Source organism: Idiotropiscis lumnitzeri, chromosome 7 (assembly GCF_059441095.1).
Source record: "Idiotropiscis lumnitzeri isolate Australia: NSW breed Sydney's pygmy pipehorse chromosome 7, RoL_Ilum_1.0, whole genome shotgun sequence".
In the NCBI taxonomy this organism is placed as follows: Eukaryota; Metazoa; Chordata; class Actinopteri; order Syngnathiformes; family Syngnathidae; genus Idiotropiscis; species Idiotropiscis lumnitzeri.
In genome coordinates this window covers 4,333,779-4,346,180 of record NC_142397.1, presented here as the reverse complement: position 1 = coordinate 4,346,180, position 12,402 = coordinate 4,333,779, and the positions used below count along the sequence as shown (strand labels likewise).

At 42.8% G+C, this 12,402-nt stretch overlaps 1 protein-coding gene across 1 annotated transcript; it reads left to right on the top strand.

Annotated features, from left to right (window-relative positions):
- The first annotated feature begins 341 nt into the window (after positions 1-341).
- Positions 342-11,954, top strand: hic1 (hypermethylated in cancer 1). Its single transcript, XM_088301486.1, has 2 exons — positions 342-785; positions 7,676-11,954. The coding sequence occupies exons 1-2, from the start codon at positions 734-736 to the stop codon at positions 9,889-9,891; spliced, it is 2,268 nt and encodes a 755-aa protein (XP_088157612.1). The 5' UTR covers positions 342-733; the 3' UTR covers positions 9,892-11,954.
- Positions 11,955-12,402: the final 448 nt, after the last annotated feature.

Genomic DNA, 12,402 nt, shown 5'->3' with positions numbered 1-12,402 from the left:
GCGTGTGCCACATTCGATTTCCTCCGCGCGTATTTGCCTTTCAAATATATTGCAGCCTCAATCATCTGAGTACCTCTCCAAAATATTGTCAGTATATATTGTGTATTGCAATTACTTTGCATTGATGTATTTTATTGAATAAAAAAAAACTTAAAACAAAGTCTCACTTTTATTTTGTTATTAATGTTTTTTTTCCCCACAAAAAAGCTGATCAACTTCGTTTGAATGTTCCTCCATGCCACACTGACGAAGGAAAGGAGCGGCGTACTCCTCCCAGCACGAGCTGCCTGCGCCTTTAAGACGATGTGCGTGGAGAAGTTCAAGTTGGGGTCAGACGAAGTTCCTGCCCTCCGCGTTACCTTCTTGCTTTTTTTATTATAGACTGACATCACACTGGAGGCGAGCTCACAGAGGCTCCATTATCATCACCGCCGCCGCTCCGTGTGCGCGTTATTGCCGCTCCAAAATAGCAGAGGAAATTAGTAGAAGGGCGAAAAAAAAACTAGGGAGGAAACTGATGCTTTTTTTGGTTTGGATAGGAGGGGATGAGAAAATAGAGGAGGGGCAGAAAAGAGAGAGAGAGAAAGTGGGTGGGAGGACGGACGTGAGTCCGCCGACGAGAGCTTTCGTATCAATTAATAATGATAAAAAAGAGCTGGTGAAAAGCACGCTGGCATGGCTGAGTGGAGGCTGGCACTCGGGACGTCAGATATGACTGCAGCAGCTTGCTGACATGATCATTGAGGCAGACTCGGATGGGATGGCAGCAGACATCGGGCATGCAGGTAAGACTGGACACTTGCAATTCGCCAGCCTTTCAAACAACGTTTTGAGTAAAGCGCCGTGCCTTCATTTTGCGCATTTATTCGTTTTTATGTTCCTAGTTGATTTTTTTTCCCCCTCACGATTTCCACCCACCTGTTTCAACCTGTTTCAATGCAGGAATGCGTCCTCCTCCATTTTTTTACGTTGGCGATCCTTTTTACTGACTATGGCAAAGAGTTTAAACTTTGACATACAGTCGCGCCACATATGGTAATTTTTTTTTTTGCGTTTAATATGATCGATTAGTAATCCTCAAATATAGCTGTCATAAAAGTGCACGGTCAAAAACACATTTCACATTCTCACGCTTTTGCTATTGAAATGTAAAAGCTGTAAGGCATATTTTTCAAGATTTGGTTTTTAAAGTTAAATTTCAAATCATCTACATGCTACTTCGACAAAATTGCCACCACAGGTGACATTTTTTTTGCTTTTAAAAGTATTTAAAAAGAGCTTCAAGGACATGCTCATTGTCACAGTTTTCACATTTTTTACGATTAAAAGTATGATTAAAAAGATGTTCAGAGCATTCAGTTATAAAAGTTGATAAAACGTTTACACATTTTCATCTTTTTGTTTGGAAAAAGTATGTCTAAAATGATCTTTGTTGATTGGTAATCATTTAATTAGTGTTGAATGCAGACAAATACTGAAATAATATTTCTACTCGCACACACTCTAAGTTGCAAGACATGTTTCTGGTTTTGTTTTTAAAGTAGATGACATCCCTAATTTGAATGCAGGAAGCGTCAAATCAAAATGGTCAAGCGTGTGATCCTATGTCACTCATACGCCGCATGTCAAGTCCTTCATTTTCATGGTTCTTCCAAAAAGTAGATGTTATTAAAAATAATCTTTATCAATAATCCATTTTTGAAGTTGCAATTCATATTTGTTTTTGTTTTAAACACGTGCACATACATAAAATGCTCTAAATTACCTTAATTGATTAGTTTTACATCAATATTGAAAAAAAAAAAAGTGTGATCGTGTGACATTTAAAGTCGGGAAAAAAATCCTCACATTTTTTTGTAATAACACACAAGAACATTGATGTATTTAAAGTGATCGTTTTGATCCTGAACTACAGAAAAAAAAAGTGTGACACAATTAGTGCAGAAATGACCATTTGGTTTTGACCCAACACAAGTGCATGACGTGCATAATATTTTTATCAGTAATGTTAAAATATAGAAACAAACAAACAAAAAAAAAAGAAAAATTAGTCATCACAAGCCAGTCCTAGACCAGAAATGTCATTTTGCTACATTTTCGTGTTTCTGTTTGAAAAGCCGAGAAAACCTTTGACTTGCTAATCAATTAAATGTAGAAACCAGAAAAAGAAACAACAAAGCATGCGAATGCTTGTGGAGAAATATGTTCTAATAGTTTTTCCATCTTTTCATGCTTTTATATTTCCAAGTAGAACATGAATCCATCAATTAACAATCCATAAATGTAGAAGTAAAAACAACAAATGTTCAACATTTGGCCTTTATTTATGTACTTTACACTTTTATAGCATACATGTGCCACTCCATTTGACCTTTTTTTTTTTTTTTTTTTATGATGTGGCTTTTCTATTGAGGTTTCTGACCAATCTACCAGCGTGCTTGAGCGTGCTCTCTGTGTGTGTGTTTTCAGAATAGTTAGTTTGACTCTCATTTTCCTGTCATATTTTCCCTTTTAATTTCTGGCTTGCCAACTGACAGCCGGAGATTTTGTTTGTCAGCGTGACTTTGCGCGCTATTGACATGTCTCGTTCGTATAGGAGTACAGGACAGAATTGCCGTTACTCTTTTTTTCGGGGGGGGTGAAAAAGACGTGTGGAGATTCATGAATTCGCGTGTCGCATGTGTGAAGAGCGCTTGGGCCTCATAACCGCCATGAAAACGTGTCGAGTTGAGTGTATCAAAACGGCATTTTGTGAAGGCAGCCAATCTGATGCTTGTGTGACATACATGTTACCAAACCGCTCCATTCACCGATGGTGTGAGGATTTTTTTTTTTTTTTTCTTTCGATGCAATCAGACAGGAAGTTCAGTGTGATGCGCTTTGCTGATGTGACTGAAGCGTGACCTTTTCACCTTTCGGTACTCTTTGAAATGAGCGAGGGTGGGGGCTTCTTCTGCAGACTGCTATGTTATGGTACACATGCAAAGCACACTTTTTCTTTTTTTATAAAATGAAGCAGGCGTTATTGTTCAAAGCAGATGTCACACTGTAAAAAACACAACTTGTTTTATTTTGATTTTTTTACTAAAACTGTAATTTAGTTGGAACAACTTTGTAATATTAATTATTGACATTTATCGCAATAAATGGGAGTTAGCAGAGTAAAGTTGTTTGCGCCAAAACGATTTGTGGAGTCGTTTTTATTTATACCTTTAATTTGAGAGACAAAACAAGCAACAATTAGTTCTGTAAACTCTCATTTATTTGTTGAAAATGTTGCAAAGCCAATTTTCACAACAGCAAAACTTAAAACCTTTAGTTGAATTGCCCAACAAGTTTCTTGCCTTCACCTAACATTTTCTTTTTTTTTACAGTGCACTTTAAGTGACGCAAACAAATTTCAGATACATTCAGGATGCTTTAACATACTGAAAAAAATGGAAGAAAGTTTTTTTTTTTTTTTTTTTTTTTTGCATAAGCAGTAAGGCCTTTGACCGCCGTGTGTCGTCACTTCACTGTGAGAGTTCACCAAAGGGGTACGCTGGGCTCACTCGGGTTTGATGCGACTGCGGCTGAAAATTTATGTTAAAATATGATGGCCCCGTAATGGAAAGCAGAAGTGGAAATGCTCCAAATGACAGCTTGGGAAAGGATAGAGCGTGATGTCAAATTAGTTTCTTTCACATTGGATTTTTTTCCCCCCACCCCAGCTGAAATGGATCCCTTTTAATTAAAAGTGTCATTTTATTATTTGTACTGTTTAAAAAGTGCACATTTGACAATGATATTCTAAAATCTCTTTCTAAATTGTAATTTCATCTCTATTTTCTGACTTCTCTTGGTTTAGTCTCATTTATTGTCTCGTAACCACGTCAATATTTGTAATTAAAACTGATATTTCCCCTTCACCAAACTATGTTCTTCGCCTTTTATGTTTATTGTGACTGCAAATTACTTTTTATTTGCACTCCTCCTCCTCTTATGATGCTAAACAATCAACATAATCAGAACCATTCTGCCAAAACGGAGCTTTGTCTAACTTTTTAGTGGCAAACTCTTCATTTTCTGTCCCGCTACGAGGAAGAATGTGACATGTTATTTATTGATTGACCTTCTTGTGTTCCCATCAGCCATAGAAAAAGCCCCACAAGGGTCATTTTGTATTGTAAACTGTCCTCAGATGCCTCTGCTGGAACCAGACGTCATGTTTCATGCGTGATGTAGTTTACTTTAGGCCTGATGGAGGAGTGAAGTGGTGATATTTGAGCGTGCGGGAATGTTTGTGTGTGTGCATTGGATCCCTGGGGACTGAACGGCGTGAAGCATTGCGCCATCTAATGTAAATGGACAGTAGATCCTGTGCGTTTAGTGGTTCTTCTGTCGTACAGTGGAAAAGGCCACAATTGCTGTTGTGGTTATATTTAGATAACACCCAGTTTCCGGATAAGAACTTAACTAGAAAATGCTAACAATGAAAGAACACGTTTTTTTTTGTTTTTTTTTCCCACCGTCACAATTGATGTTTTAAAGTCAAGTTAAAAATATTCTTTACAATAAAATGTTATACGTGCTCTCACTAGTCTAAGCAGGTATTGTGATTAATATTGTGTTTGTGGAATAAGAATTTTTTTTTTGCTTTGTATTGCCACTTGCTGTCGACTGAAAAGGACATCACAGTGTCTAATTTGTCGGCTTGTGAATGTCACATGACCAAACAATCCCACAAAACAGGTGAGCCGCGATCGGACACTACCTGAGCCCTGAGAAACTGAGATGTCATTTTCAGTCAAATGGGTGGATTTTGCGGATTAATTCATATCCCACGAATGCAATATTATTCAGAATACCTGATTAGAGTGCAAAGAACATGTTAAAAAAAAAAAAAAAAACAGTTTGACTCAACTTCCCCAACAGAATTCGGACGTAAATTTGGTCAAATTCAGCTGATTTGTAGCCATTTGATGTATTTCTTTATTTGACATCTTCCACGTGAAAGCCCTATATAAATAAAGATGTGTTGTATAAGACAAAGATAAGAACGGTCAAAAATTCCTCTCCTCTCAAAATTTTCAGATTTTTGCCAGGTGTTATTAAGGTAAATACGAAGTTAAACTATTAATATCGGACAAAGTATTGTAAACTGGAAAATATTCTGCTTGTAATTCACATTTCTATTCAAAGTGTTAAGGGCCAGAAAAATAAGTTATTTTGTTAATTTTAGATTTTAAATTAATCAGACTAAGAATGAATTGTTTATCGCAATTCTATTCCCCCAAATATTAAAATCGGCATTAAAAAAACAAAACCATATAGGTCATGACCCAGTTTTAAGGATCATTTTAACAGTGGTGAGCCAGCAAGGCTGCACTCCTTGTCACTTTATCTCTATTTGATGACTCGCCTCATTGTTTGCACAGCTGTCATTGGTCGGTCGTACAGCACTAATGGTACCCTTACATGACAATACGGAAAGACTCTCTGTACTTAGGTGTCACGTCTTTGATGGTCGTAGTTTCTTGTTACTCAGCTCAGACTACCGGAGGCAAATTCCTACTGATTCAAATTGTCTGCTGACCTTTTTGACCAATTTCCAACCTAAATTCTATTTTTGTTCCATGAAATGGAATCAATTTATCAGCAACATTGTCTTCTCTTCCTTCCTTCTCGTGGTTGCAATGTGCTCAGTCCTTGTATGCGGATTTTGTGTGTACGCAATTTTCTTTTTTTTTTTCTTTTTCATCCAATCGGATTTCAGCTTCTATGTGCCGCGTGTCACTAAAATCTGCTTGGGGCCTTTGGAATCCATAGTCTTTGCCCATCTAACTTTCACTCTGCACTCAGCAATGGGACTATTTCTTTAACTGATTGCATTTCAATTAGCATTTGTCTGTCCTCTGATTGGCTGGTGAGCGCAAAACATGCAAACTTCATTTTGACATTCTTAACTCTCGTGCAAAAAGTTATTACTCTTGTTGTGTGAATGCATTTCATTGTTCTGCCTGTGACTATACGTCGCTGGCATATAAAGATGAACAGTTTGCTCTACTAAAGTAATATTATTTTTTTTTCACGTCATATTTCATCCATTTAATTTATCTTATAGTATAACTCATGTGGCCATCGTTTTTGGAAGTTAGTCTACGTGCGCTTCATCATACTTGTGAAACCTTCACCGCGTCCCGTCTGTTCAAATCTCTTCACAAAACCGCGAGCAGCCTGTAAAACATTGTTTTTTTTTAACTTCTCTCTCACGTTTGGCCCTCTACAGAGGAAGTGAACGCATGACGGACTTGAGTTTTTTTTTCTCATGAGAAACGTAGCCGTAACGCTCACCTTTTTCACTTCCCGTTGATTTTGAGCGAGCGCCTCTCACTGGTATGTGCTTCCCACACTGACGCTCCGCAATCTGCTTGTTCTGCTGCACAATCCACACGACCGCCGACATATGTAAAACAATTCTGCCAGTGAAGTTAGCGGGACCACAAATTAATTACTTTCATACATGAATGCAGCCTTGTGACTCACTTCTTCTGTTGTGTTGTGACATGTGGCCATTCCGCTGTCAACAAGTGAAAATGTGGAATTTGCTGTCACTACTGTCTGGACCTGAGCGAGGACCTCCAGGCTCACCATCTCCGTTCTAGTGTTTGATGGGCTTCCTTGCCAATTTCCTCTAAGCATGTGTTCATGGACCTTGCTTTGTACTAAGCATGAATAAACGTTTCCCACACAGTTGGAATATCACACAGTTGTCTGATATGACAAACTCTGAGTGATTAATACATGGTGCACGTTTCAATAGGTTTGAGCAAATGGTGTGAAAAATTTCAATAAACCAGACAAAACAGTGATATGTACACTAATTAACTAACTAATAGGCCCAACAAATTAATTTAATTCAAATCGATATTGCAATATGGTAAAATTAAATAAAAAAAAAATATATATATATATAGTTATATATATATATATATATATAGTTATATATAGTTATATATATATATATATAGTTATATATATAACTGTATATATATATATATGTATATATATATATATATATATATATATATATATATAGTTATATATTTCGATTTCTTTAGATAAGTTCATTGGTGTTAAATGTCACTGTTTCATGAAACATGATTGGTTGACGTGTTTGAACCACATATTTATTTGTATCATTGCTGTAATCTGATTTGTTTAAAAAAATCATACATCTAATATTGTTTATTGTAATAAAAATAATGTATTTTATGTGATTGTTAAGAACTACATGCGAAGAGTACCTTGGAATTTTTTTTTTTAAATTGCTGTCGCAATTGATAGAAAATGATTCAGCCCTGTTAGCTAGCTAACTAGTTAGCTAGTTAGCTAACAGGCTTGGCAGATATCACCTGTAATGGGTGAATATCCATCTGTAATTCCACGTGGAGATAATAACCGTCAACCCCAAAAATATATACGTAATTGCCTAGTGCAGTATTAGCAGAAGATTTTTGGTTAGCACGTCTGCCTCACAGTTAAGACGGTCTCAGTTTGACTGTCGGGTTCCTGCCGCATTCCCGACACAAAAATGCCTGGTTAATTGAAGACTCTAAAAACTGTCAATCGCTGTGGAAGTGAGTGTGAATCCTTCTCGTGCCCTGACATCTCACTGCTCTCTGTTTGTTTGTAGGTGGCGGACTGAAGACGATGCTGGATGCCATGGAAGTACCAAGTCACGCTCGGGATCTCCTTCTGCAGCTCAACAGCCAGCGCACCAAAGGATTCCTGTGCGATGTCATCATTGTCGTGCAGAATGCTCTCTTCCGGGCGCACAAGAACATTCTGGCGGCCAGCAGCCTTTACTTGAAGTCCTTGGTGGTCCACGACAATCTCATCAACCTTGACCACGAGATGGTGAGTCCTGGGGTCTTCCGGGTCATTCTGGACTACATCTACACGGGCCGCCTCACAGAGGGCGACCCCGCCTCTCCCACCGAGCCCAACCTGGGTGCTGTTTTGGCTGCGGCAAGCTACCTACAGCTGATTGACTTAGTAGCTCTGTGCAAAAAGAAGCTAAAAAGAAATGGCAAGTACCCTCCTCGTACCACTCCCGCCTTCCTGCCTTACGCGAAGATGGCCGGTATGGGGTTAGGCAGCGGAGGCCGCTACAGGGTTTCCACTCCTGTCATCCAGTCTTGTCCTCCTGCGGGGATTATGAACAGCCACACGCCCCGGCCTCCGCCGCTGGAGGAGCTGGTTCCCCATCGGCTCGCCGTCCATGCCGGCGAGCTGTACGCCCCCACCTCCACCCAAGGCCCCCAGGCCTTCCCCTCCATGCAGTCGGTGCTGCCGGCTCAGCTTGGTCTCCGTTCGGCACTTCCGGAAAGGAACTGCTCCCCGAGCTATGGCCTGGACCTCTCCAAGAAGAGTCCCAACTCCCACTCTCAACACACCCCCTCCCAGTCCCATGTGGTCAGCACCCATAATGACGAGGAGCGAGACGGGACCCCGAGCGGACGCGCCAGTCCCACGCACGGAGCCAACGGCAGAGCCTTCCCTTCTGAAAAAATGGAGACAGCAGATCAGACGAGTGCTCATACTCCGCCACCGTTTCCCCACAACCAACCGCTCGGCCCCCACCTGCCCCACCTCCATCGCTCGGGCTCACAGGGCACCGACCGCTACCCATGCCCGCCCAGCCCGGACACCCTCACCGAAGTCGGGGAGGCCGGAAGAGAGGTGGGCAACATTTACCGCTGGGTGAAACACGAGCCGCTGCCATACACAGCCGAGGACGAGGACGAAGACGAGGATGAGGAGGAAGGGGGCGAAAACGGAGAGCGGCGGCACAACCACCACAAAGAGGAGAGCGAGGGGCCAGACGACAAGAGCGGCTCCGGCACTGAGGAGACGGGCAGCAGCGAGGGCCGCCCGTCCCCTTCCGGACCCCTGGGGAGATTCCACGTTCCGTACGAGCCGGAGAGTTTCGGCGACAATCTGTACGTGTGCATTCCTTGCGACAAGGGCTTCCCGAGCTCGGAGCAGCTCAACGCACACGTGGAGACTCACACGGAGGAGGAGCTTTACGGCAACTCAGGCAGCGAGCTGGGAAACGGCAACAACGGCAAGAACATCAGCAGCAGCACCAACGGCTACGGTGGGTTTACTACCGGCGGCGGCACCCTCAGCAGTCTCTCCCATCTGGAGGCAAAGTCCAACCCGACTTTGGCTTCGGGTGCCATCGGGGAAATGATCCGCCCGTACCGCTGCTCCTCTTGCGATAAGTCCTACAAGGATCCGGCAACTCTCCGGCAGCACGAAAAGACCCACTGGCTCACCCGGCCGTACCCGTGCAGCATCTGCGGCAAGAAGTTCACGCAGCGCGGCACCATGACGCGCCACATGCGCAGCCACCTGGGCCTTAAGCCCTTCGCCTGTGACTCCTGCGGCATGCGCTTCACTCGCCAGTACCGCCTCACCGAGCACATGCGGATCCACTCCGGGGAGAAGCCGTACGAATGCCAAGTGTGCGGCGGGAAATTCGCCCAGCAGCGCAACCTAATCAGCCACATGAAGATGCACAGCAGCGGGGGGGCGGCCGGCGGTCTGACCGCAGAGGGCAAGCTGAAGCTGGACTTTGCCGAGGGCATCTACCCACTGAGCAAGTACACCGCCGAGCATCTGGGCCTCAAGCAGGAGAAAGCCAACGAGCTCCTCCTCCAGGCGCAGCAGCAGCTGGTGGCCGACGCCAAGGCCATGGAGAGCCTGTACCCGCTCTCTAAACTGGCATCGGAGCACTTGGGCGCTCTGGGCCACGACAAGATGGACATCCTGTGCCAAGCTCTGCCCCCTCCCCAGCAGGCCCTCTCCGAGGCCCGCACCATTGACCGCTACTCGCCCAGCTAAGCCCGCCGATCACCGCATGCCACACGCAGTATTCTGACGCCGTTCACCTCAAGTAAATAACCCCTCTGCACCTCAGACTGTGTCGACTGTAAGTGCCTTTCTATGCGTCTAACATTTTGAAGCCTCTCACCGGAAGGAGCACTGTGCTATCTATCCTGTGACCAAGGGACACTTGCTTGACAGCAGTATTTATGTGTATGCAAAAAAAAAAAAAAAAACGTTAAAAAAACAAACCAAAAACAATTCCAGCCATTGAGCCAAAGCATCAAAAAAAAATCTGAAAATGCTTATTTATTTTTATTTTTTTTGTATTATGATGATATCAAAAGAGAAGCTTCAATCCTTAAACCTGTGTTCTGAGAAGCAAATGGACAAGATTCAGGGCTCGTGTCCAGATCATCTGGACTTTAAAATAATGGGACTTTTCTTCTTTTTTTTTAAATTTTCTATTCTGTGTTCATTTAGAGTCACTGAAGTCATAGTGGTACACTCGCATGTCGTGGGTTCAATTCCCACTCTGTGACAGTGTGAATGTGGCTAAGGGGTTGGGTTTAGTTTTCAGGGGCGGAGCTACGTAGTGGCCCGTGGTCCAGGTTGTAGCCTGATTGTCTCCAGCTAGCCGCAATCCTGAACAAGATAAATGGCCCCCAAAATGTATGTATGAATGGAAGGGCGTATTAAACGATTGCCAACACCCCATCCAGCTTGTCCCCGCATGCGGTGACTTCTTTCTCCATTTTCAAAGTCATTTCCCCAACAACCCCAAGCTCGTTCTTAGCAAGGCGTGGCCGCCTCGTGATCTCACAGCTGCGAAATAATCAAGCACACCCGACTGGTGAACACACAAAAGTCCCTTTCCGTCGACGTGGGCGTCGCCCCGGGACTAATCGCTCCATTCGGGTTGATTAATCGCACAGCGCCAAACGGGGATTTGACCCCCCGCTGTGACGTCCGTGAGGCCCCGCTACTGTTGACATGCCAAAGTGAGTGTTTAACGCCACACGCGCCTTATCTCCCCACCCCTATTTCACACACTCTTAGCAAAGCTGCTAATCTGTCAGCGATACGAGCGCGAAGCCCCCGTTGTAGTCCGGCCCAGCTGTTGTGCGCCAGTAATCCCTGTGAAATCTCGCTTTCTCCAGGACAATTCGCGCACACCACGTCCCATTTCATGCCTGCCATCCCCCAGCGCTACTTATTCACGTCTGAAGACTCGAATAACCCTCCCTGCTGTCCTCCCTCGTCCCCTTGCTGATATCAAAGCCACAAAAAAACAACAATGAAATGCATTTTTTTGCGTCGTTGGGGCCGAGCGGCAGTCGGAAAACAAAAGAGCACTTGAAGCTTGTGGGTTTGAAGGCACTTATTCTTATTAAATTCAAAATGTTTTGATTCCAAAGAACATCCTGAGGACTTTTGCTTTTTTTTTTTTCTTCCCCCCCCTCTCCACACTTTTACTCGTCCTTAATTCAGATCGTCTGACCACTATAGTGCCAACATCAACCTCAGAGGGTGAATGTGAAGACTTTCAAGCCATAAACACACTGTGATGGACTGAGTGACTTTTAACTGAAAAAGCTAACCAAAAAAAACAAAACAATGTGCCTTACATTTTGTGATTTATATTTTTATGTAACAGTCATTTTAAGGCAGTGGTGGGGAATTTTCAGAAATTTGTGAAAAAAAAAGCAAAAAAAAAAACCCCAAAACAAACAGGCTATTTTGGGTTAAATGTTTTTGGGCTTTTTATAACAATTCTTCTGAGGTTTTTTTTTTTTTAATTTGTTTTTATAATCCATCCGCATGCATGTGTTTCCCCACCCCTGCTTTAAGGGGCTTCATTTGTGTAACATGTCCAATAGCAAACCTGTCACTTTTTTCTTGTCCAACCAAAGTAGTGCACATGAAAATTGGTGCTTACCTCAGGACCACACACACACACACACACACACACACTTGGACAAAGATATGGATACAAGCAAACACGCAATTGTTCTGTTTTTAAACCTGTGGTTATTGTCTGTTTATACATTACACTTTTACAGCAGAGCGATGACATTTGATATTGCTTTTTTTATTGTTATTATGATTATTATGATGTGGCGTACACTTTCCGTTGTGTTGTTCTTTTAAAAAAAAAAAAAAAGGAGGCGTCTGCGGGTCTGCCCCGGTCGGTGGCTGTCTTCACGGGCTGTCTGTGAACATCAGAACCGCACTCTCGGAGCCGAGCTCCATGCCATTTTGATGTTGTTTGGGTTCAGAGTGGAGCTTCCAGGGACTTTTCACAGCCCGTTTGACACAGTGTTAGAGAGCTTAAGGAAACACACACACACACACGCACACATAAGAGGCCGGCGTGTGTTTGGAGGACATTTTTTTTTCTTTTTTGGGTTTTATTCTCTGATGAGAGTTTGTGTTATGAGAGAGTGTGGGAATTTAAACCGCTCATTCACTAGATTTAATGAAAATCTGCAACCCCTCCCCTGTTAAAATAACACACACTTTCCTCTG

Excerpts from the sequence above, each read along its gene's own strand:
- hic1 (XM_088301486.1), top strand. The coding sequence starts at position 734 with ATGATCATTGAGGCAGACTCGGATGGGATGGCAGCAGACATCGGGCAT. Across the intron at positions 786-7,675 it reads AGCAGACATCGGGCATGCAG|GTGGCGGACTGAAGACGATG; the intron begins GTAAGACTGGAC and ends GTTTGTTTGTAG.